This window comes from Carcharodon carcharias, chromosome 15 (genome assembly GCF_017639515.1).
Source record: "Carcharodon carcharias isolate sCarCar2 chromosome 15, sCarCar2.pri, whole genome shotgun sequence".
In the NCBI taxonomy this organism is placed as follows: Eukaryota; Metazoa; Chordata; class Chondrichthyes; order Lamniformes; family Lamnidae; genus Carcharodon; species Carcharodon carcharias.
The window spans coordinates 91184676-91211642 of NC_054481.1; the positions used below are offsets into that span (position 1 = coordinate 91184676).

The 26967-nt window shown below is 39.7% G+C and overlaps 1 protein-coding gene across 5 annotated transcripts in view; it reads right to left on the reverse strand.

The window, feature by feature from the left end:
• cep104 (centrosomal protein 104) overlaps positions 1-26967 on the reverse strand; it is a 258319-nt gene that overhangs the window by 93178 nt on the left and 138174 nt on the right. For 4 of the 5 annotated variants that reach the window (XR_005945259.1, XM_041205856.1, XM_041205855.1 and 1 more), the window contains 4 exons: positions 23642-23848; positions 23028-23144; positions 17534-17570; positions 6125-6200 (listed from right to left, as the gene is read on the reverse strand). Coding sequence is in view for 4 of the 5 variants with exons in the window: in XM_041205856.1 (XP_041061790.1) it covers positions 6125-6200; positions 17534-17570; positions 23028-23144; positions 23642-23848 (437 nt within the window). In the remaining variant the exon portion in view is untranslated. The remainder of the gene's footprint in view (positions 1-6124; positions 6201-17533; positions 17571-23027; positions 23145-23641; positions 23849-26967) is intronic. The other variant, XM_041205857.1, reaches the window with a different exon arrangement.

The window sequence follows — 26967 nt, forward strand, 5'->3', positions numbered from 1 at the left end:
GGCTGCTTAGTCCTGGATGGTGTCAAGCTTCTTGAGTGTTGTGGGAGCTGCACTCACCCAGGCAAGTGGGGAGTATTCCATCACACTCCTGACTTGTGTCTTGTAGATGGTGGACAGGCTTTGGGGCTTCAGGAGGTGAGTTACTCATAGCAGGATTCCTAGCCTCTGCCCTGCTCTTGTAGCCACAGCATTTATATGGCTAGTCCAGTTTAGTTTCTGGTTAATGGTAACCCCCAGATATTGACAGTGGGGGAATGCCTTTGTACGTCAAGAGGCGATGGTTAGATATCTGCTACAGGTAGACTGGTCAGGATGAGGTCAACTAGGTATTTCCCTCTTGTTGGTTCTCTCATCACCTGCCACAGGCAAGTCTGGCAGATTTATCCTTTAGTGCTCGGCCAGCTTGGTCAGCAATGGTGCCACCAGCCACTCATTCTGATGGAAATTGAAGTCTCACACAGAGTACATTCTGTGGTCTTGTTGCCCTCAGTGCTTCTTTCAAGTGGTTTTCAACATGGAGGAGTGCTGATTCGTAAGCTGGGAGAAGTCAGTAGATGGTATTCAGCAAGACGCTTCCTTGCCATTGTTTGACCTGATGCCATGAGACTTCATTGGGGTCAGGGTCAATGTTGTGGATGCCCAGGGCAACTCCCTCTTGACTGCATAACACTGTGATGCCAGTGGGACAGTACATAATCAGGAATGGTAATGATGGAGCCTGGGACATTGGTTGTAATGATTCCGAGTGCATGACTATGTCAGGCTGTTGCTTCATTAGCTTGTGGGTATGCCTTTGTCAATGCCAGGTAATCTGGCTAGTTTTATTCTTCGTCTTTCCTGTAGCGTTTGACACAACTGATTGGCTTGCTAGGCCATTTCAGAGGACTGTTACAAGTTAACCACACTGTGTGGGTCTGGAGTCACATGTCGGCCAGATCAGGTAATGAAAGTAGATTTCTTCCCACAAAGAAATCAGATGGGTTTTTGCAACAATCCAATAGTTTCGTGATCATTATTAATGAGACTAGCATTTATTCCCGATTTATTAATTGAATTTACATTCCCTCACCTGCCATGGTAGAATTTGAACGCCTGTCTCCATTGCATTAGTGCGGGCCTCTGGATTACTAGTCCAGTAACGTTACCATCATGTTACCATTCCCAATTTTTGGCATGACAATTAAAATAACAATCGTCCTATTGTTTATGCACGCAACACACAAATGTTTCAATGATCTGGTGTCAACTTAATTGTCACTGGGATCACAGGAGATTCAACTGTCATGGCCCCAGTGATAACGATAATTAACAATTTCTTGCATTTAAAAAGCATTGCTCATCTGTAACAAGGCAGCAAGAGAAAGAGAGGAAATTATGGAGAACTAACAAAATTAGCTTGATGATTTTGAGGAAACTTATGAAAGCATGGAAAGTCGTGACAAGACAGAATGGTACAGAACAGAGAAAACAAAAGATAATCCAGGTAGCAGAAGGTCCAGGCATGCAGCAATGTAGGGCAGAGGCAAATTATGATGTTATAGTTGGGCAAGGGAGTGGAATTATTTGAAATTAAGGGTCAATTCTGAACTCAACATGTTGGGACATTTGGAGCTTGGAGAGGTGTTTTTCTTGGTACATGCGAGGATGGAGATAATGGAGGTACAGAATGTGGTGTGGGTGAAGATGCTGGCTGCGCCTGTTCAAATGAGTTAAAACCTATGTAAGATTGATAGGGGCAGACCAGATTGTGGAGTATTCGAATAGACAAGCGTCAAGACGAAAAGGCATAGACGAGGGTTTAACAAAATAGTGGGCAACAGTAGGCAATACAACATAAGTGGTAGGAGGCAACTCACAGAGCTCAGCACATCTGAACTCAAGCTTAACATGGCATTCAGGGAGGTATACGCAACTGAAGGCAGAGGCCTGGAGCTGCTGCCAGGCATCAAAGGGAATCATTTTATCTTGAAAAACATTAATTTGGAATAGGCTTCCAAATTTTGCTATCAGACAGAAAACTTGACAACATGACAACAACCTCAAAGTCAATAGAGGGAAGTGGGAGAAAGAACTGGGCATCATCAGTACACAGGTAGCATTTGATCCTGCGCCTGTAGATAAATTCTCCAAGAGGAAGCATGTAGATGATTAACAGCATGGGCCAGTGATGAATTCCGGGGTACACCATAATTCTTCCCATATTTGTGGGGTTATTTATTTATTTATAACAATTTGCAGAAACCTGTATTGATCCAGGTTAAGAACAGAACCATAACATTGCAGTGTCCTGGAGCTAGATTGCAGAAATAAGATGTTGGTAGGAAGATGGAGGAATCAACAGTTTGAAAGCCACATAGAGATTGAGGAGTATGAGGAAATAGAAAGCCATGGCTAAAAGCATGCTGGACATTATTTGTGACTTTATTCAGTTGGCATCAGTACCAGCTTGGAGGAACTCAGTTAAGAAGTAACAAGAAAGGTGGAAACTAAGTTGCAAGGCAGCAACAATTTCCGGGTCCTGAAAGGAAGGAGAGCTTTGAGATCAGTGATAGCTTATGAGTGTGGAAATGTTTGGGGCGTGTTTTCTAAGGAGTAGAGCAGATTTGAAGGAGGAGGAGGGTGGACAAGAGAGACAGGTTGGTAATGTCAGCAATTACGGGGAAAAGAAACACATTGAGAAGTCAGGGGTAAGGACGCAAGGGCTTTGAGGCAGCAGCAGCATTTTTGGACAAGATGAATGGCTGAGGGAAGTGGGGAAGAAATGGCAGTAGTAGAATGATGAAGGCATGCTTCAATGAAGTGTAGAGGGAGAGATGGACTCAGTATTGTATCCAAAAAGTCCAACAGTTGTTTGTATTATGAATCACAGGTATGGATTAGAATGCGATCTAAGGAGTTGAGTCTTTTGGAGTAGTAACTGGTTTTGGTTAGAAAAGGGAGAAAAAGTACAATTGAGCTGGTCCAGTTAGAGCTGTCAGAGGATAACTATAGAGATAAAAACAAAAAACCTGCGGATGCTGGAAATCCAAAACAAAAACAAAAACAGAATTACCTGGAAAAACTCAGCAGGTCTGGCAGCATCGGCGGAGAAGAAAAGAGTTGATCATCTACATGCTTCCTCTTGGAGAATTTATCTACAGGCGCAGGATCAAATGCTACCTGTGTACTGATGATGCCCAGTTCTTTCTCCCACTTCCCTCTATTGACTTTGAGGTTGTTGTCATGTTGTCAAGTTTTCTGTCTGAGTTTGAGTCTGAACTCAAGTTCTGTCGAAGGGTCATGAGGACTCGAAACGTCAACTCTTTTCTTCTCCGCCGATGCTGCCAGACCTGCTGAGTTTTTCCAGGTAATTCTGTTTTTGTAGAGGATAACTATATTGAGCCTATGGATTGTGAATTTAAGACTGCAGGTTGGTGGTATGTCATGTCAGAGATCAAAGCAGGAGGCTACATGGGGTTTGAAGGGGAAAGGATGGATGAAAATGGAGACTATACAATAGTGGAGAAAATTAACAGAGATGTCAATGCTCATCCACAAACATACACTCCTCCAACACTGACACACAGTGGTAGCAGTGTGTACCATCTACAAGATGCACTGCAGGAACTCACCAAGCCTCCTTAGGCAGCACCTTCCAAATTCACGACCGCTACCATCTAGAACGACAAGTGCAGAAGGCACATGGAACACCACCAACTGGAAGTTCCACTCCAAGCCACACACCATCCTAACTATTGCTGGGTCAAGATCCTGGGACGTCCTCCCTAACAGTACTGTGCATGTACCTACACAACATGGACTGCAGCAGTTCACCACCACCTTCTCAAGGTCAATTAGGGATGAGCAGTAAATGCTGGCCTAGCCAGCAATGCCCACATCCCATGAATAAAAAAAAAATGCAAGCAGCGGATCAGACACACAAAATGTTAAGTAAAGATAGGATTCAACAAGAGTTGGGAAAGCCTGATCAAACAGTGCAGAGCATTACATTTGACCCAACAGTTAAGACACAGGAGGTGATAGTGGCTGAAGCCAAATTAGCAGTTCTGAAAACTTTTATGACAAAGAATCAAATAATTATACCACTTTCTTAGCTGCAACAAAATACAAATACTCCTAGACCACTTCAAATGGGAAGAATTATTCAACTTCAATTGAATAGAAATATTCGTTTTACCTTTGTTTACCTTCTATTATCATCAAGGCTTTGGACCAATGCATTTGTATCAAATCACCAAAGTAACCTCAGAATTTCAGCATTCAATGCAGTTAGTGCATGTAAAACAGGATAAAGTCCATGCTAACTACAGAACATAACCTTGCTGGATTGTCTAAACGTGAAGTGAAGCAAAGGACTGTGGCAGTGCTTCATAAACTTTTTTCCGATGTCACCCCTTTTTTAACTCACCACCACCTTCTCAAGGGCAACTATTGTCAGCAAGGCCCACATTCCATGAACCAATATATAAAAAAAAACTCTTGAAAATTAACAGGTCCCCAGACACCAACAAAAACCAATAAAACAACATAGTAACATTCAACATATAATTAAGTTCACATATTATAGATCACTCTTTAATAGTGTATCACATATGAAAATCTGTGTTTTTAAAGCACTTTGTATAAATTTTATTTTATGTACTCACTTGGGTTTCAGCCAAGCTCTCCATATTCCCTGGTGACAGAAGATTTAGTGAAGCCCTCTCCGTCCCAGCCACCCACCCCCCACACACATTGTAATCAGTCCCTTTTCTCCCACCCACTCACTCAGCAGCCCCACTTCCCAAACCAAGTGACTTCATTGGCTGCAAAGTATTGAGAAATCCAGTGATTGTGAAAGGTGCTATATAAATGCAAGTGTTTCCTTTTCATGGGGCAAATTGTGAGGGTTCTCATTCCTCATGCTTTTCAGCTAACATTGATCTCTTGTAGGTGAATGTCAATCCTATATTCATCATCTAGCCCACATATAAATAGCAATCATTTGGGTAATGTACCAGAGAGTGACAGGAATACAACTTTGTTTCAGAATGAGAGGAATGGAAGAAAAGTATGCGCAAGCATCTGTATACGCGGGCAGGGTAAAGAACAGGAAAAATGAGCTTACAAATAAATAACAGCAACATCTGATATTACATTGTAATTACAAAGCTGTAATATAGTCTTGTGGATCAGATGATTTAAATCTGACCATGCATGCAATATACTTAAAATAAGTAAATGAAATTTCTATTGCTTTTGGAAAGGAATAATGTTCTTCATTTCTTCAGACAAGCAGTTGCCAAATTAGTGGTAACAAAATGTTAAATGGATTCTAGCTGCCAAGTTATTGTCAATGCACTGAACATTAATAATGCACAAAACATTTCATAAAATAAGGTACCCATATCTCTGTCCATATTGTACAAAAAAAGTCTGTTCAAACCAGGATAATTTCCCTTTGGTTTAAGACAATAGCCCATTTATAGCTTCAGCCAGAAATAACAACTATTCTGAAATATGACTTGCATTTACCACTATAATCTGTCCAAGCTATGAATTAAAACGGGCTTTACGGCAGACTTCACGCTCGTAGTGATGCAGGCACATTACCAATATTATTGACTGGCAGCAGAAGAACAGCCCAAACTTTCCAAACCAGCTGATTCCAAAACCTGTTTGCTTTCAATCCAGAGTAAAATGTTCCACACACTCTCATCCTAAACTTAAGCCTGAAAGTCTTGGAATAAACCTGCCGAACTTTTACATCTAAATACAGAACAGCCCATGAATGAATGGGGATCTGAGGCAAGGTACCCAGCAGCCAGCTGAAAGATACCAAGTAGGCCTTGTTCAGTGATAAATATCAGATGTTAACAGCTCCAGTTTAAAGGGACCACACTGAAAAAACTGACCACGCACAACAACTAAATTTTAAACAGCAACATTGACCTGAAATTCCGCACAACTCCACTCTCAATTCTATTTATTGGTAATTTAGGCACTCCGGTGCTACCAACTGATCCTTGTGTCTATATAGAATGGTACACAGTCTGCTTGAGTTGATGAAGAAATGGAACTAGAAAAACTGATCAAACAAGTCTGGTTGAAAATGGGTTATAGGCAAAGTAAAATGTGGACTTACTTATCCAAATAATTCACCACTGAAGACTGGTCATCTCGCACCTCTGGCTGTGGGGCTGCAGCTTTGTTTCCACGATCTATGAAAAAAACAGACGTTTTTCATCAACCACAATAAATTATATTTTCAGTAGTCAATTTGGATTAAAACTAATTTCAAATATGACAATGTAAGCTACTTCAACTTCACTTTTACTAATGGATGCACAAACACATTATTGCTTATCATAGATTATAGTTAGTTATGTAGAACCTCATTTATTTTGGCATTTAGTTCCTTTATGGGTAAGGATTGATAGTAACACTAACTGAAATCAAGAAGGAAATTATTAGATATTCTGTCACAGAATTCCTAGCTGAAACAAGCAATTGGAACATAGGATTTAGCATGGCAAGATACTTCTATTTTCTCTGTGAGTGCACTCATGACCCTCGAGTCGCTACATAACTTGAACAGTTATAATAGGTATGTAAAATAGCTGATTTTGTCTCCCTTGCTCTGGGGGAATGGTCATCTTCAATTTGACCATGCAACTGATATTGTAATTTTATTAAGTGATGAATTGTGAGGCAAGTTTATGCCCTACAATGCAGTACAGAACTGATGTAATAAGGCAACGGAGGCCAAGATATTATGCAAGAGAAAACCAAGGTATCCTGTAAATTGAAGAGTTGCTCTTAATTTTTTCAATTGTTGCCTGCACATTTACTGCAAAATTAAAACCTACAGAAAATGTTTGAATACACGTTGCAGAAATACTCATCCTATAAAAAAATTATACCATTATATGTTCCAGGGTAAAGCATAAATAAGGGAATCCAAAAATTCACCAACATCAGCTTTCATAAACAGCGTGAAATACTTAATCCAGTCATGTAGGACCACATGCACCCACAGGATATATACTTTATTTTTTCAAAAAGTACAAACTCCTCATGAAGAAATTACATACATGAAAAGCTGGATGCAATTTAATCCTCAAGTATCCTTGAAAAGCTTAAATTATAGATTACCTAGATTATTGTCAAGCCAAGTTCTTCTCAGTACATATCCTGCCATGTCACCCTGCTACAAGTCAGGTTAAGTGGTTCTAAGCCTTCTTTTCCTGTCACACAGATATTTCCATCTGAAGATTTTTTTTTTGTATACTGCCACTGGTCACTGAGCAGCAGTCCCACACCCAAGGGTATGACCCATGATGAATATATTAAAAAAGGCAAACTCCATCTCCCCAAGATCTAAGACCATATGTTTCCTGTGCCACAAATGCAACCATTAAATACAGAGCAACGCAAAATGTGGAGCTCCTTCCCTGTCGAGCTTCTGATGGGCTCGATAGAAACTAGGGGCACAAAGGCAAAGGGAAACATGGAAAACAGTACTACAGTTCACAGGTCTCCACTTCAACACCATTCAAGATACTCAGCCTAAAAAATATCCCTTTACATCGACATAATTCAATTAACCAAATGAACTGACTTTAGTCTGATTAAAAATCTACATACAAAAAACAAGCACCGAACTTGAATTGTACATTCTATACTATAATACCGAACACATGGCTCAAATTATTTTATAAAACTTCATGGATGGTTTATGATAGAATTTAAACCCATTACATTCTGTTTCAGTTTGGTAATATAGTCTATGACAACAACTCTAATCTATCACTCAGTCCCCTCCCTCTCACTGCCAGCACTCCAAGGATTAGCTAACTATCTACTGAATAGAGGGGCCAAGCCAGTTGATCTTCAGGTACGATATTATACCAATCATCTACTAAGTGACTATCCCCTGAAATGGAAAGGGAAGAAAGGCAGACTTGTGTTTATATAGCACCTTTCATGACCTCAGGATGCCTCATAGTGCTTTAAAATTAACCAAATACTTTTGAAGTTGTAAATTAGGAACAAGTGACACGTAATTTTCACACAACAACCTTCCACAATAGCAACGTTATAACGACCAGACAATTAGTTTTGGTGACGCTGATTGAAATATCGGCCAGGACACTGAGGGCAACTCCACTGCTCGTCTTCAAAATAGTGCCCTGGGAGCTTCTACTTCCACCAAAGGCAGATAAGAGCCTTAGTTTAACATTTCGTTTGAAATACAGGACCTCTGACAGTGCAGCACTCCAGCAGTGCTGCAATAGAGTGTCAGCCTAGATTTTTGTGCTCAAGTCTCTGCGAGGTGGACTTAATCCACAATTTTCTTGCTCCGAGGTGAGGGTGCTACCAACTGAGCCACAGTTGATGCTGGACTTTCAACATTTGACTCAACAGTGTTACAGATGACAAATTTATTGAGAATAAAGCATTTGAGGATATAGAAAATGATGCTTGATGCTGTCTAGAACTACAGTTTTTTCAAAGCTAAAAGTATTTCTTTCAGAGTTTAATGGCCAAACAGGGAATATGTACAACAGAATTTTCACTCTGCAGAACTTCATGTCTGCTTAGAGCCCAGGGCCAGAAGATTCTTGATACTGTAGTCAAATCCAAACATTTGGAGCAATGATAAACAGAAAATCCTGAAACTACTCAGGACAGAAATAGAGTAATGTCAGGTCAATGATCTGTCATCAGAGCACACTAAAGATGAAAAGAAATCAACTTGAAACAGCAAAACGCTGTTTCACACTCCCACAGATGCTGCCTACCCTGCTGAGTCTTTCAAGCATTTTCTGTTTTCATTTCAGATTTCCAGCAGTATTTTGCTTTTGCAGTAATATTTGGTGAAAGTCTAAAAAATAGTCCTTCTAATTATAGTGCACATAAATGCTCTCCCAGTAAAGTCTCTGGTTTTGCTCAGGGGAAGGATGACAAAATATTGATTATGTATGACTTAGCACCACTACATGCATGTTGGATGTTAAATATACTACAACAAATGGGATCATGTTCCTTACCTAGATACCAGTAAGTAGGTAAATATTTTATAGCAACATTGTGAATTTAAATTTTCCAGAATCAATTTTCAGCATCAGTTTGACTCAGTTGGCAGCAACTTCACCAAATTAGAAGGTTGTGGGTTTAAGAATATAATCTACACTGACACTCCAGTGCAATAGTGATACAGCAGTGCATTGACATGGGTGTGGTCCTTTCAAGTAATGAAAACTTGCAGTCCAAAACTAGCTATGCTGTTAGCCAAGCTGTTGCAATACAGTTAAAAAACTGGCATCTACCTAATAATGTGGACAATTTCCCAGCTATGTCCTATGCACAAGAAGCAGGATAAATCCAATCCAGCAATTAGTGCCTACTGTCAGTCAACAAAGAGATGGAAGGTATCACTGACTGTGCTATCAAGCGGCACTTAACCAGCAATAACTTGCACACCGATGTTCAGTTTAACTTCTGCCAGGGCCATTTGGCTCCAGGCCAGACAACAGCCCTAGTCCAAACATGGACAGTGAATTGAATTCCAGAGGTGACATCAAGGTAGCATTTGACCAAGTGCGGCATCAAGGAGCCTGAGCAAAATTGAAGTCAATGAGAATCAGGGGGAAAGCTCTCCACTGGCTGGAGTCATACCTAACATGAAGGAAGATAGTTGTGGTTGTTGGAGGCCAGGACATCACCGCAGGAGTTCCTCAGGGAAGCGCCCTAGGCTTAACCATCTTAAGCTATGTCATCAATGACCGTCCCTCCAGCATAAAGTCAGAAGAAGGAATGTTCACTAATGGTTGCGCAGTATTAAGCAGCATTCACGACTTGTCAGATACTGAAGCAGTTCATGCCCACAGCTGGCAAGATCTGGCCAACATTCAGATTTGGGCGGATGAAGCAGCAAGTGACATTTGCATCAGGGAAGGGTTGGACAACGACCATCTCCAAAAAGAGAGCTACTAATCATCTCATGATATTTATTGGAATTGTCAATGCTGAATTTACTCAGAATTAACATTCTGGGGATTACCATTGACCAGAAACTTAATTAGACCATGATATAAATATCATGGCTACATCAGCAGGTCAGAACTGGGAATTCTGCTGTGAGTGACTCACCTCCCAATTCACCAAAACCTGTCCACCACCTACAAGGCACAAGTCAGGAATGTATTGGAATACTCTCCCCTTGCCTGGATGGGCACATGTCCAAAAACACTCAAAAAGCTCAACATGATTCAGGGCAAAACAGCTCATTTGATCCGTACCCCATCTTCCCACTACCTTCAATCACTCCTTCCACCACCAGCATAAGGTGACAACAGTGTGTACCATCTGCAAGATCCACTACAGCAACTCACCAAGTCTCAATTGGCAGCATCTTCCAAAGTCTCGACCATGTAGAAAGACGAAGGAAGCAGACACGAGAAAACCACCACCTACAGGTTCTTCAAACCACACACAATCCTGACTTGGAACGCGGTTACTATTCCTTCAACATCACTCCTTCCTTAACATCACTATGGATGTATCTATACCAAATGAACTGTAGCAGATCAAGGTGGCAGCTCACCATCACCTAAGGGCAATTAGAAATATGCAACAAATGCTGGCCTTGCCAATGACGCTCACATCCCATTCTCATCTTTCTTTTCAAATCCCTCCACGGCCTTGCCCTTCCCGATCTCTGTATTCTCCTCCTGGCCCACAAACCTCAGAGTCCTCTGCACTCCTCTAATTCTGGCATCTTGAGCGTTCCCAGTTATAATTGCCCAACCATTGGTAGCCATACCTTCAGGTGCCTGGGCTCTGCTCTGCTATTCACTCGCCACTTGTCCACATCACTTTCCTCCTTTTAAGACATGTAAATTTCCCCTTTCTCATTTCAGTTGTTGACCTCATCCAAATTTAAAATAACAAGCAATTTAGCGGTGGGTCTGAACTTCAAAATATTCAGAGTCTTAATAAAGAGTCTGTGGGTAAGTGATTTTCTGAGGAGCTTAGAAAACATTCTCCTCAAATTTTAGAAGGCCTATTTTTGTAATTATGTATTATAACATATTATTAATCAGTAAGTCTTATTTATATTTGCACAAAGGAAGCCAGATAGTGAGCTCTTAAGGACGACTCATTGCAAGGTGGATGGAGTATTTCAGTTGGGAAGTGTCATTGGTGAGACCACATCTAGATCAGTGTACAGATTTTGTCTTACCATTTAAGGAGGGATATAGTTGCATTGCAGGGAGTTCAGAGATGGTTCATCAGGTTGTTTCCTGGGATGAAGGGGGTTGTCTTATGAGGAAAGGTAGAGCAGGTTGGGCTTATGCTCCTTGGAGTTTAGAAGAATGAGAGATGATCTTATTGAAACACAAGATTCTGAGTGGGCTCGACAGGGTCGATGCTGAGAGGATGTTTCCCTTCATGGGGAAATCTAGAACTAGGGGATAATGTTCCAAAATAAGGGCTCTCCCATTTAAGACTGGATTGAGGAGGAATTTCATCTTTCAGATGTTTGTTCATCTTTGGGATTCTCTACCCAAGAGAGTAGTGGAGGCTGGGTCACTGAATATATTTAAGGTCAAGTTAGACAGATTTTTGATCTACAAGGGAATCAAGGGTTATGAGGAGCAGACAGGAGAGTGGAGTTAAGGCTGCAAATACATCAGCCCATAACCTTACTGAATTAGGGAGCAAGACTCAAAGGGCAAACGGCCTACTCCTCCTATTTCGTATGTTTTTATTGGAACAGATACCACAATTATGATGGACTACATAGTCATAATGCAGGCACAATGTATGGAATTAGAGACAGTTTAGATCAGCATTGTCAGTTTATGGTGGGTGCTTGCAGGAGGGCAGCTGAAATCCAATAATTATTTATTTTCTTTAAAAGGATTCATTACAACAAAAGCACATGCAAGTGTCAGTGGTAGTGTGCAAGGACTACATGCAAGATTTGGTGGTTGGTTGATTTACCTTTGAAGTTCAAATCCATGAGGTGTGTATGAATTGGCACCAGCATGAAACCAGGACTCAAGTGGGTTATGTTGTTCACTGTACAGGAGACAGCTTGATTAATGGCCAATCTAACATTGTACATCAATACAATTGGGATAAATAATCAGAGTGGATTATAAATATCATCTTGAATATGTATCAGTTTTAGTGTCAATTGACATTCCATATGGACGTATTGTTGACTGATCAACTGTAAAAGTAACACAGATTTCACCTGGAATAAACTGACCAAGTTTTATTTTGTTCATGTTCTACAGATGACCTCATAAGCAAATATGTGAAAGAGTGAGAGAATTCATTTAAATCTATAAGTTGTATAAGTATACAAAGAAACATTGAGCCCATAAAGCTACCATTGTACACTTTTTATATGCAATATAAAAGTGAACTAAACAAAAACACATCTTTCAATTCTTACCCTAATTCTGAAGTGCAGCAAATTTACAAATAGCACCCTCACTTCAGACTTGGATTTCCCATCGATTCTTTGCATTATTTTCTCCATCACTGCTATTGCCAAACTGGTTACATAAACAGACCCTCAATTTTGCGTCAATTTGGAAAATTGATGTCAAATTAGAGTACTGTTTTGCTGCCATACTATAATATCACATCATAAATATGACAAATCATAGAAATCATCTGAAGCAAAGTAAATTACTGAGACGCTACTTTAATTAAAGACTAATTACTTCCCCCCCCTCCTGAATTTGGTCACATGCTGAAAGTCAGTTTCTTTTGATGCCTGCAGCTCTCTAATAACTTACGTAAGTTGTGACAGGTATTGGATCAGAAATTAGAGGGGGAACCGAGGCAGGAGTAGTTGTGTGGCTGACCCACAACATCTACACCAGGGAACTCTCTACACAAGGTTCAGCAGAGTTTTTATTTCTGCAATAATGGAATCTGACATTAATTTATGCTCACATTTAAAGAATAGCCACTTGGCTGAGGTAACTGAGGACATGCATGGAACAGTACTCAGTGTTAGGAAACCAGTGAATACTCAGTTAAAAAAAAATCTCTGCTTTTTAATTCATTACCTCTTCAGAATATGCCACACTTGACAAAGGTTTGGTTCCAAACATCCATGAAAGGTGATCTAGAATTGACCTCTGGCAGGTGGAAGAGGGACTCAGGTAAATTGCCTTTCAACTTCTTTCTCTTCCAAGTTGGTGACTTTGAGTCTTATTGTTACAGGTAAGTTCAGCAATCCAGTAATTCAAAGTGCTACGTCACAATGCAACCACTGGATTTTTTATTTAAAAATGAAAGTTTATCATAAAGACATGAAGACAAGAAGCTAGGCCATAAGTGCAGTTGGATGTGAATCTGTATAACTTGAGGCATGAACATACCAAACATTCTATTACCTTTAATACAGAGAGAAAATCCAAAAAACATAAAAGCATAACGCGAAGCGTGTGCAGTTAAAATTTAGATTGCCTGTACATTTCTGCAGCAAACTAATAAACCACTTATGTTTGAATGAATTGGAAATCCTGTAGCTGTGAGGGAAGATATCTCAAGAGCCCAGCTGTAACTGTTCTTCAGAATCGTTTTTCTCCTTTCATTCAGTTTCCTTTTAAAGAGGTAGAGAAAAAGAAGAAACCAAAATCCCCAAAATCCAAAAGGTAGTCATAGAAATTCTTTGCCCATTGTATGTATCACATCAGGAGAATTAATTTGGTTTGACTAACCATTGATCCTTTACAGCCTTTGTTTATTTGCTAAGTTAATCATTCATCATTGTAACTTGTTAAACATAAATTATAGGTTCAATTTATACCACCTGGAATATACAAACACACCCTGATCCCAAAAGTTCCAGAGCAACTACTAACAATGCGTCTGTTACACATATTATTTCCCAATTTGGGTACGAATCTCATTTTTGTAACAAAAGTGAAATACGAGGTATGCTGGAAATCTGAAGTCTCAATTCTGTGTTGTATGTAAATTGCATTACTTATAACTCCCTTCTAGAAAAGAGCCATTTCTCGAATACACTTTTCAATATGACACATACTTTCATCAGTTCACAAAAAGCAGCACTGAAACCACATGAAACAATTTCAGCTTTATACCATTTTGAACTACCAGCTTAAAAAGTGTTCCTTTCCTCACCAACTTCTGGAAAGGAGTGACACATGCTCATCACTTCCATATTGATTGGTAGCTACCTTGTGCCTTGCCCAAGCGACTATTCTTCTAGTACGAATGGAGACACCGTAGCTACAGGTGATCCTAACTTTGCCCAAGACCCAGACACTCTTGCTGACGTGGTCAATGGGTAGCAGCAATGTGAACTAGTCACTGAACACAGAATAGGGATCACATCTTGGATCTTACTTCCATTGTATGGGTCAAAAGCAAACCAAACAATGGTACTTATGCACTTGGGCACCAGTGATTCCTAATCCAGAAAGTTTACACTTCTTTTATACTGATAAATGAAACTGTGTTGTACAGTGGCTAGTGCAAGAAAGCAGGGGGTTGGACAGGATAGACACAACTACTTTGAGTAGTTTATAAAATAATTTTCTAATAAAATACAGAAAACCAACAGTGATTTATTTAAAATAAATTAGCCAGCTCAAAAATAAATATTTATAGATTTAATGGACTGGAGGCATTCTGATTAAGCTCAGGTCAGGCAGGATGCCACTTAATGAATGTTGTGTAGATACTTTGATGCTCAGGCTTTACCTTGCACTAATAAAACTTCTCCTTCACAACACTAACTGACTTGTTACAGATTGTTAATCATTGCCAATGTAACAGTTCCATGCAATTTAATTCCCAGTTTATATTACTGAACCACATCCAAGAAATGTGATTCTGCAATATGTGCTGGCCCCTGATGCCAAATATTCCCCGTTTATATCAAAGAGTGGATTTAGCAAAAATGAAACAGAGCACATTAGGGGAAGGTGCCAGGGGATTAGAAAGTGGCAAAAGTGACACCCTTGTTCAAAAAAGGGTGTAACTACTAACTGTAGGCCAGCCAGTTTAATAATCAGTGCTGGATATGGTTTTAGAAACAATAATCAAACATAGAATTAACTGGCACATGGAGGTGTACAAGTTAATTAAGTAGAACCAGCATGGATTTGTAAAAGGCTAAGTGTTTGACTAAATTAATTGAATCTTTTAATGAACTAATAGCAAAGATAGACAAAGGAAATGAAATGGATGTTGACTATATGGATTTTTAGAAAGCATTTGGTGAAGTACCATAAAAGGCTGGTTAACAAAGTTGAGGCTCATGGAATAGGAGGAGTCAGTGTAAGTTTGGATAAAAAATATGATTCAAGGACAGAAAACAGTGACTTGTGGTGAATGCTTGTTTTTCAGTCTGGAAGATGGGGGACAGCGGTGTTCACCAAAGGGCAGTACGGGGCCACTTTTTTTTTTATATCAATAAACAACTTGCATATTGAAAAATGGACTAAAATTTCAAAATCTGCCAATGATACCAAACTTGGAGGATAGTATCAGTCAGGTGCAAAAGGGCAATAAGGTAGTTAGCAGAATGGGCACACAAGTGGCAAATGGAATTTAATACAGAGAAGTGTGAGATGCTGCGTTTTCACAGAAGGGATAGAGAGAGGCAATATAGACCAAATGGCACAGTTCTGAAGTGTGCGCAGAGACAGAGGGGCCTAGGGGTTTTTGTGCTTAGATCTTTGAAGGTCGCAGAACATATTGAGAGAGCAGTTAGCAAAGCATATGGGATCTTGGACTTCATATAAAGTGGTATTGAGTAGAAAAGCAGATAAGTTATGCTAAACCTAAAGCTCTGGTTCGGCTCCAATTAGAGTATTCTGTCCAATTTTGGTCATCACACTTTAAGAAGGAAATATACAGGAAGTGGTGGGCAGGGGCAGAGAATGCGAGGAAGAGCTATGTGCCCTTAAGGGTGGTGGAAGCACAGACAATGAATAATTTCAAAAGAAAATTGGATAGGCAATTGAGGGAAATAAACTTGCAGAGCTACAGGAATAGAGCTGAGGAATATGACTTTTCCGCCAAATCCAGCATTTTCCCTTCACCCCCATGGCAGCATTCCGCAAGGATCGTTCCCTCCGACACACCCTGGTCCACTCCTCCATCACCCCCTACACCTCAACCCCTCCCACAGCACCTTGCCATGCAACTGCAGAAGGTGCAACACCTGCCCCTTTACTTCCCCTTTCGTCACTGTCCAAGGGCCCAAACACTCCTTTCAAGTGAACCAGCATTTCACTTGCATTTCCCTCAATTTAGTCAATTGCATTCGCTGCTCCCAATGCGGTTTCTTCTACATTGGAGAGACCAAACACAGACTGGGTGACCGTTTTATGAGAACACCTTCAGTCTGTCCACAAGCATGACCCAGACCTCCCTGTCACTTGCCATTTCAACACTCCACCCTGCTCTCATGCCCTCATGTCCTTCCTTGGCCTGCTGCATTGTTCCAGTGAAGCTCAACGCAAACTGGAGGAACAGCACCTCATCTTCCAACTAGGCACTTTACAGCCTTCTAGACTGAATAGAGTTCAACAATTTTAGATCATGAACTCTCTCCTCCATCCCCACCCCCTTTCAGATCCCTTTTTTCCAATAATTTATATAGATTTTTCTTTTCCCACCTATTTCCATTATTTTTAAATGCATTCCATCCATTGTTTTATCTCTACCTTTTAGCCTATTTCGATCCCTTCCCCCCACCCCACCCGGGCTATCTGTACCTTGCTCGCCCTGCTTTCTACCCTTAATTATCACATTCTTTAGATAACATCATCACCTTCAACACCTCTTTGTCCTTTTGTCTGTGACATCTTTTGGTTATCACCACCTATCACTGGCCCTCTATCCAGCTCTACTTGTCCCACCCTCCCCTTAAACCAGCTTAATCCAGAACAGGAGGGCCACAATCTTAAGAGATCAAGTAGCACATTTTCCACATAAAGGGTCGTGTAAATCTACAACTCTCTCTCCCAAAAGGCTGTGGAAGCTGGGTCAATTGAAATTTTCAAGACAGAGGTCAACACGTTTTTGTTAGGTAAAGGTATCATTTGAATCAAAAAATGGTAAATGGAGTTCACATATAGGTTAGCTATGATCTAACTGAATTGCAGAACAGACTTGAGGGGCTGAATAGTCTACTCCTGTTACTATGTAAGCAAGCTAGGGGATAGGAAACTCAAAAGCGTAAATGCTAACAGAGAATTCTAGTTTCTTCTTAATCAATTGCCAAAAACGGAATTATTGATCAATGAGTAGACCAAGGCTTGCTGATTCAACAGATTTGGGTTCATTTCCAGGAGTAGAGAACTCAATAATTTTTACTACTTTGAGGACTGGAGCTGAGATCTCTACTTAAGCTCCTCAGTCACTATTGACCTGTAATCGGAAGTCAATCTATATTCTATAGGTTGATGCTGAGAAATAAAAATTGAAGTACTGCTCAACCACTCTTTTACAAAAGAATGGGAATAGGAAAAAATTCACATACCCATTTTAGAAACTTTACTGTTTTCTGCATCTTTTCCCTAAAAAAAAAGAATTAAATCATTATGAATCCTTCATGCATAATTATAGAAAAAATGAATGTAGTTACTTAACATACAGTTGCACAACACAAACTAAATGTAAATTCAAAGAAGATATCCTAGAACAACCGCATATTGAATTGGAGTATAGAGCCTTGATGTTTGACAGTGTTTCAACAGATCTTTCCATTCCAAAGCCAAAAGGAAAAATATTTCTTTTGGATTTTCATGACCATACTTTATTTTGTTACGTAGCATTTTTATAAATCAATTCTCAAGATGTGGGAAAAGCCAATATTTATTGCCTATCCTTAGGTACCCCAGAGCAGTGGTTTGTTAGGCCACTTCAGGGTCCCGTAGATCTGAGACACATAGGCAAGGCCATGCAGGGACGGCAAGCTTCTTTTCTTAAAGGAAGTTAAAGCATTAAACCAGGTGGGTTTTTAATGTCACTTCATTGTCAATTTAATTGTTACCTACATTTTATTTTGAGGTTTTCTTTTTTGAAAAAAAAACACAAATTTTTCAAATAGCCTCAATAGAATCTGAACAAATTCTCTGAACTATCTGTGAAATTACTAGCAACCAGCAGCTGAAATAAACCACAATGCATCTGTACAGCATCTTAGGTATTGAACGACTGAAGTCCATATCTGCTGCCTGTTGTGACCATCTCTTGTTTGATTCTCAACTCACTGTTGCCTCTCGCTGAATTCCTGCCTGCAGAGGAGGGCTGGGTATCACTAGCATTTAGAAATGTTATTGTCTCTTTAATTACCAGACAAAAAAAGGCACTACACTAAAGCACAAAGACTGAGATGCATCTTGTTTCAGGTGTAAGATAAAGTTAAGAGATAATGCAGTCTGTCTCCAAGTGACATGTACCTAATAATTCCATAACCACATTAACAAACAGTGAAGCGATACATTCTATGATAAATGCAGGTTTGTTCTTTCTTCATGAATATATAAAAATGTCCTGACCAACTCACTACAAATCAGAAAGAGACCAAGAAAATTGCAACCTTCTTTTATCAACTATAATATAATTTAGCTATTTTTACATTCCTTGTGAGGTAGTATTTCGTAAATAAATGCAAAGAGAATGCAGCTCTTGTGTGCAAGCAGGAACTCAAATTTGTAAATCTATATTTGGTTGGATTATTTGTGTATCTCCTGTCCATAAAACTCATGCCTTGTTGTCATGGTGGGGGCGTGCAGAAAAAGAGAAAGAGCGAATGTCGTACAAGGTAAGTTATGTTATTAAACCAAAAGCAGTAAACTCAATAAGGGTAAGATTGAATGAATATTTAGTGGAAGAAAGATAAGTAAAGTAAAAGAAAAGCAGATAACTAAGCATGTTGCAAACATGAAGTTAGGGTGCAAGTCTGCTTGGTGTCGTGTGGTTCACCCAAGCATTACCTTGCATAATATTCAGAAATAGAAAGCCAAATATGAGAGAGAATGGAAGTTGGATACTGCACAAAGCTTGGGCTGCGGAACAGAGAATTTATTGCAATTTAGGTCCAAGGAATAGATAGGATTGAAGTCTGAAGGAGGAAATTAAAATAATGCTGGGTTTAATAAGTTAGGCATAAAGTAGTGTATTGTGTGACTCAGGATGTGGATACTGTCCAGAAAGCTGGAAAGAGAAAAAAAATACAGAAGCCAATTCTTTCTTAATGAAGCCTTTTAAAAAAAATAATTCAATTTATTTATTTTTCAAGCAGCAACTGCATATACTTGTAACTCAACAGCTGGTGCAGAAATGAGAAACCAGATGTTCACAGGTGTGGCCAGGAGATTCCTGATACCCACATTATCCAGTCCCATTAAACCACTTTTAAGCTAAACCCAGTATCCGACTTGTATAGTTCATGTAGGGACAACATGCTATTCTTTACCCACCAAAGGATATTTTAAGACCAGAAGGACCATCAATGCAGAGAATCACAGTTTCCCCAGTGTGCAATAACTTTCTGTCCAGGGAAGGCATTTTCTTTACAGGAAATTACACCCCTATTCCAGTTACATCATGTATCTAAGGGCAGGAGGATGTGGTTTCAGTAGTAATCAGTAACTGACTGTTGTAGGCAGATTTGCCCACCTTAAATTATACACAAGTTTCCCTTTGTTAGCTACAACACATGAAAAGAAAGTATCAGAGAGAAAAGATAAACAGAATTATTGACACTGGAAATTACTGACTTCAACGGTAGACTGACCTACTAAATTATTCTGAGGATATCTCATTATCTCAACCCACAATTAATGTTTTACTTGGTAAAATTCCTGGTAGTAGCTGCCAAGATAGTCAATGCCTAATGGAGGCATAGAGCCTAGAAAGGTACTGGTTCATTTTCCAGAGTGGGTCATATTAACTCATCTCAAGCAAGTCTGTAGGGGCTCTACAATGCAGAGTGGTCTAATCAGCAGCCCTTAAAGGAATTGCTGGAAGCTAGCCCAAAGGACACTGCAAGCATGATGCTTCAATGCAAGAATTTTAGCGCACTTCACTTCCCCATCCTCAATCACCTGCTCCTCCATTCATTAAATATTTCTGACTTAGCACTGCAGAGGAAATGCTGGATTTCTCACCTCAATAGTGGTCAGCTCTTAAAGCACTCATTGCTTACATTTTAATGAAGTCTCACCAACAAAATTGCCTATGCTTTCTGCCAATATTATTGGTTGGGTTAAATGGACACCCAACTGTCTGCATAATCTGTATCCAAAACAAAAATCAACTCCATCATGCTGACAGGCACCTCACCAATTTGGGGTGGGGTGGAGTGAGGCAAAATAAATCCAGTGGATCCTCTGCAGAGCTCAGAGATTTCAAATAAATGAGGGGGTAGGTATTTGGGATTGCACTAAAATTGTGTTCTATTTTGTATGCGTAATCGAAGATGATGATCAAGAAGGAGATCCATGGAGAGGGTAAAGAAGATAATGATAGCTAGAACAAAAAGTTTTATTTGTGAGGAGAGATACTAGGGCTCTTCCATTAGGAGACCAAAAGAAGTGTGCAAAATTATCAGGGGTTTTGTTAGTAGGAACCTATGGGAATTACAGTGACAGTACTCGATTTTCCATGATGCAAGAACAGCAGAATTGTTTCACAGAATTCCGATGTCATGGAGGAAAGGGAAAATAGCAATGTCACAGCACCATCTCTTGAAGAGGAAAGGAAGTCAAAAGAGTATTTTCATTCAAGGTGATTTCCCATGCCGTAAAACATACATCTTCAAAAGTATGATTTCTGCTGCCCAGCCACTCCATGATCCCCAGCGAAATCAATGAGTGGCCGGACAGATGAATGGTGAGGAAACAATGCCTGACAAGGTGATGATCTGCTAGCTAAACAAACTATACAGGATAATTAACTGGTGGCAATTTTTCAAATAATTAATGGGAACATGATTTGATCATAATTCCCCCAGGCTTTGCTTCTCCTTCCATCTGTCTCCACCAAGTCCTGACTCCATCATTCAAAAAAAAATCTACAGCTACTTCTTTCTATAGGCTTTTTACGTATATTTGCTTATCAATATTAAATATAATTTCACTTCTACAGTTGGAATATTAAAAGCTTCCCGTGGTCTGTCAAGTCCTGATGGGATTAGATGTTCAAATAGTGTAAAAGTAGTTCATCTCTCATCCTGCTCATGAAATTTAATTCTGCTTCTGCTGCATTTTTATGTAATCTTGCAAATTAATACAATGGTTACATCGGGGAATTATACGTATTTGCTGACTTGCACACATTTATTAATTTCTCGCCAGTCCCACAATAGGAAACATTTGCTAAAGATGAATTCAACATTAAGTTTCCAAAAAAACAAAGTAGGAGAAGTAGGCCATTCTGCCCCTGAATTTGCTCTGCCATTCAATAAGATCATGGTTGATCTGTTAGTGTTTCAAGTTCTACATTCCCATCTACCCATGATAACCTTTGATTGCCTTGCTTAACAAAAATCTATTGACCTCTAATATTCAGTGACTGCTTCCACTGCCTTCTGAGGCAGTGTTCCAAAGTTGCACAACCCTCAGAAAAAAATTTCTCCTCATCTCTGTCGTAAAATAGTGACTCCTAATTTTAAAACAATGCTCCCCTTAGTTCTGGATTCACCCACAAGAGGAAACATTCTTTCCATGTCCACCTTGTCAAGATCATTCAGAATCTTATATACTTCAAGTCACCCCCCACTCCACCACTCTTCTAAACTCCAGTAGAAACAAGCCCAGCCTATCCTCATAAGACAACCCGCCTCCAAAACATTTACATCCTTCCTTAAAAAAGGACAAGTTTGAAAAGAAGGCAAAATCACAAGCCAATATATTTAAGTTTAGGTAAGGCTGACTTAGAAGGGATGAGGCAGAAAGTGACCGCAGTAGACTGTACTGAGCTAATGTTAAAAATAGTATTTCGTTTAATAACTCCCCCAAAACAGGTTCTACAAATGTAATTAAGCAACCCTGGTCAACCAAAGAAGTGAAGTATATTATAGAACTAGACTGCTTATATAAAGTCAAAGGACAGTGAAGATCCCACGAACTGAGAGAGATATAGGGCTGAATTTCTTTTGGTCACAATGACCCTGAGTCAGCATATTGCCGGTGGCAGCGATTTAAGAGACTGCCATCAAACTGCCATCCAGTTGAGGACAGCAGCCACATCCAAGAGTTGACAGCGCAATCAGAGAGCTGCCAGCACAACAGCACCACCACAGGCAGTGGCCAGTGTTGAAGCTGCAGCTCCATGGAAGGGTGCCTCAATGATGGGGTTCCCTCAAAGGCAGGTAAGGAGGATTAGGGGAAGTCAAAGCCAAACAGGCAGGCAAAAACTGCTAACTCTAAACCACTTGAAAACGTCAAAACAGAGATGAACTGGTTTTCATTAACCAACAGTAACACGGGTTACTGAACCAAGGTGGGTAAATGGAGTAATGGAGTCACATTCTAACCGAATGATGGAACAGGCTCAATGGCCTAAATGACCTACTCCTGTTTCTATGATGAACAAAGATCTTATAATAGATTACTGAACTGTACAGCATCTGAAGCATATGTCAAAATGAAAATTTCTCTCTAATTCTTGGCTTTTAAGATGTTACCTCTGGGTTTAAACATTATTTAGAATAGTAATAACATTGCATTGGGCATTTGTGACATGAGAAGAATAGAATTGTTGAAACTTCCAACACAGAAAGTGGCCATTCAAAACATCATGTCTGTGCAGACTTTTTCAGTAATGCAAATAGGCCCACTCACCCACCTTTCCCCCATATCCCTGCCAATTTGTGAATTCATTTCTATACATGAACAGTCTCCCGCTTGCAGATTCATTTTAGAGATAGTTAAACTTGCATTTGTGAATATTGAAGAGGTTGCTTACAATTATTTTCTTTTGCTACTGTACTATTGCATATTGCACCTTAAGTCAGGTTTATACACCTTTTCAGCCTGGACCTCTGCCTGTATTTCTCTCAGTGCCGCCAGTTGCTCCTGCAGGGCCCTTATTTCCTCTTTCTTCCGCCTCTCTGCCTCTTCTGCAGCTGCCTTTTTGTGTGCCTGGTAGAAACATGCAGCCAAGTGAATAATTTTAAAAAAGCTTATTCTTTGTGCATCTGTGTTAAATTTCTCACACAGCTTTGCAATAGCCTCTTTATTAAATAAACTTTAATGCAACATCACTCATTCCTCTTTTACCAAAGTGAGATATTTAAAATTAACTGTCACTCCATTTACACTATTTAAGACTTGTTCACAAATTGACATAAGCATTTCCTTCATGAGTTTCAGAGTTCATTTTGTTGCAACATTAAATAAACCTTATTTCAATGAAGCCTTTGGGACAGAATTTTTCCATTTCACACATAAATAACCAAGAAAATGTGCACAAACTTGTGAAACCAGGTCTATTGTTATGAGAAATTATCCATATAAATTAGTTTCCTTGAAAGTTAGATATTTCCTGTTCAATGAATACTATTTTTCTGAATAGTTTGGGGAGTAGATAAATAAAACACCAGTGCAAGGAAGTATAGCGCCATCACAGTGAAACTTACTCGCTGCTCGGCTTCTGTTGGCCTCCCATCTATTTTCGCAAACCCATCAAAAAGTGATTTGTATAGCACATTCCTGCGTGTATTTGCGTCATCAGGTGGAAGGTAGTGCAAAATGGCACCCCTGTGTTGTCGATACATGTAAAGGACAATCCGTACAGCTGTATCTCTGACTTCGGATGCAGTATGTTCCAAAGCTCCTGCTGCAAACTTACATAAAATGTAATAAATTTTTTAAAATTCTGAACATTGGATTTCTTGAATTTTGTATAAAAGGTATAAGAAAGAAATATACGCACACGTATCAAATACAACCCAACATAAAAATTCCAAAGTAAATGTTTGAAAAAAGAGATTATTTTAATTAACCTCTTTTAGATCAGCTAAAACCCCATGAACTGGACAGCTAACGGTGTGAAGCTGCCTACAGGGAGCTCTTTGTCAGTTACAGGGAGATTTCTTTCCCAAATGCCTTGCTAAAAACAGGCTGTTGGAACATGTATGAATGAAAATCAAGATGATTCAAACTGATTCTCCTTCTCTTCCTGTACAAACAACCTCGCCTTCAGTCAGTGGCAAATCTGGGACAGCATGATGCAAGGGAAGGACAAGTGAGATTAACAAATGCAAATGAATAGATTACCACTTAAGTATATAGTCCACAAATAAGCTATCAAAAACTTCAATTTATTTTACAATTCTATTTAAGGATTAGCAAAAATCCTAAGGACATAGAAAATAGGAGCTGGAGTAGGTCATTCAGCCCTTCAAGCATGCTCCACCATTCAAAATGATCATGGTTGATCCTCTATCTCAATGCCATACTCCCACTCTCTTTCCATACCCCTTAACACCTTTAGTGCCTAGAAATCTATTTCCTTCTTAAATATATTCAGTGACTTGGCCTTCACAGCTTTCTGTGGTAGAGAATTCCACAGGTTCACCATCCTCTGAGTGAAGACATTTCTTCTTAACTCAGTCCTGAATGGCCTACCCAATATGCTCAGACTGTGAACCCTTGTTCTGGATGCCCCCAGCCATGGGAAATATCCTCCCTGTATCCAGTCTGTCCAGCCCTGCCAAAATTTTATACGTTTCAATGAGATCCCCTCTCATTCTTCTAAACTCTAGTGAATACAGGCCTAACCGACCCAATGACTCCTCATGTGACAATCCTGCCATCCCAGGAATCTGTCTGGTGAACCGTCTGATTCGCTGCACTCCTCTATGGCAAGTATATCCTTTCTTAGGTAAGGAGACCAAGACTGCACAAAATACTCCAGATGTGGTGTCACCAAGGCCCTGTATAACTGCAGCAAGCCATCACTGCTCCTATACTGAAATCCTCTTGCAATGAAGGCCAAAATACTATTTGCCTTCTTAACTGCTTGCTGCACCTGCATGCTTGCTTTCAGTGACTGGTGAACAAGGACACCCAGGTCCCTCTGTACATCAACACTTCCCACTCTATTACCAACCAAAGTGGATAACTTCATACTTATCCATGTTATATTGCATCTGCCATGTAATTACCCACTCACCACTTGTCTAAATCGACCTGAAGCCTCTTTACATCCTCCTCACCATAACATTCCCACCTAGTTTTGTGTCATCAGTAAACCTGAATTGCAGTACCCCACTAGTCACCACTGGCCACTCTGAAAAAGACCCATTTACTCCTACTCTATCTCCTGTCCGTCAACCAATTCTCAATCCATTCCAATGTATTACCTCAATCCCATGTACTTTAATTATTCACACTAACCTCTTATGCAGGACTTTATCAAGAGCCTTCCGAAAATCCAAATACACCAAACCAACTGGTTCTCCCTTATCTAGTCAACTAGTTACATACTTAAAAAACTCCAGCAGGTTTGTCAAACATGACTTCCCTTTCATAAATCCATATTGATTTGTCTAATCCTGTTGATATTTTCTAAGTGTCCTGTTATCACATCCTTTATAATAGACTCTAACATTGTCCTTACTACTGATGATAGGCTAACCGATCTATAATTCCCTGTTTTCTCCCTCCCTCCTTTTTTAAATAGTGGGGTTACTTACATTTACCACCCTCCAATCTGCCAGCATGTTTCAGAATCTACAGAATTTTGGAAGATGACAGCCAACGCATCCACTATTTCCATGGCCACCTCCTTTAGTAATCCGGGATATAGATTATCAGACCCAGGGGATTTATCGGCTTTCAGTCCCATTAATTTCTCCAGCACTTTTTTTTTTTTTACTAATGCTAATTTCCTTCAATTCCTCCTCCTCACTAGACCCTTGATTCCCTAGCCTTTCTGGGAACTTATTTTTGTCTTCTTCAGTGAAGACAGAGCTAAAGTAGTTGTTTAATTGCTCTGCCATTTCCTTGTTCTTCATTATAAATTCTCCCATTTCAGACTGTAAGGGACCTACATTTGCCTTCACTAATCTTTTTTACATACTTAAAGAAACTTTTATACTCTGCTTTTATGTTCCTTACAAATTGATTCTCATACTCAAATTCTTGGTCCTCCTTTGCTGAATTCTAAACTGCTCCCAATCCTCAGGCTTGCTACTTTTTCTAGCAACTCTGCATGACTTTTCTTTGAATCTAATACTATCCTTAATTTCTTTTGTTAGTCATGGTTGGGCCGCTTTACCTGTTGTGTATTTGCAGCATTAAGGAATGTATAGCTGTTGCAATGCATGCATTCATTCCTTAAATATTAGTCATTGTCTATCCACCGTCATGCCTTTTAATGAACTTCCCCAATCTATCATAGCCAGCTCACCCCCCATACCTTTGTAGTTCCCTTTGTTTAGATTTAGGACCCTGGTTTCGGATCGGACTACTTCACTTTCTATCCTCATGAGGAATTCTATTATATTATGATCACTCTTCCCCAAAAGACCCCAAAGAACAAGGTTATGAATTAACCCTTTCTCATTGCACAATACCAAATCTAGGATAGCCTGTTCCATCGTTGGTTCCTCAACGTACCGGTCTAAAAAACCATTTTGTATGCACTCCAGGAATTTATCTGCCACAGTATTACTGCCAATTTGGTTTGCCCAATCTATGTGCAGATTAAAATCACCCATGATTGCTATAGCACCCTTGTTACATGCATCTTTAATTTCCTTTGTTTAGTGCCATCTCCTACCTTACCACTACTGACAAGAGGCCTACTGACAACTCCCACTAATGGTTTCCACTTCTTGTTGCTTCTTAGCTCTACCCAGATTGATTCTACATCTAGATTTTCTGAGCCATTATCCTTTCTCACTACTGCACTGATTTCATCCTTAACTAACAATGCCATCCCACCTCCTTTTCCTTT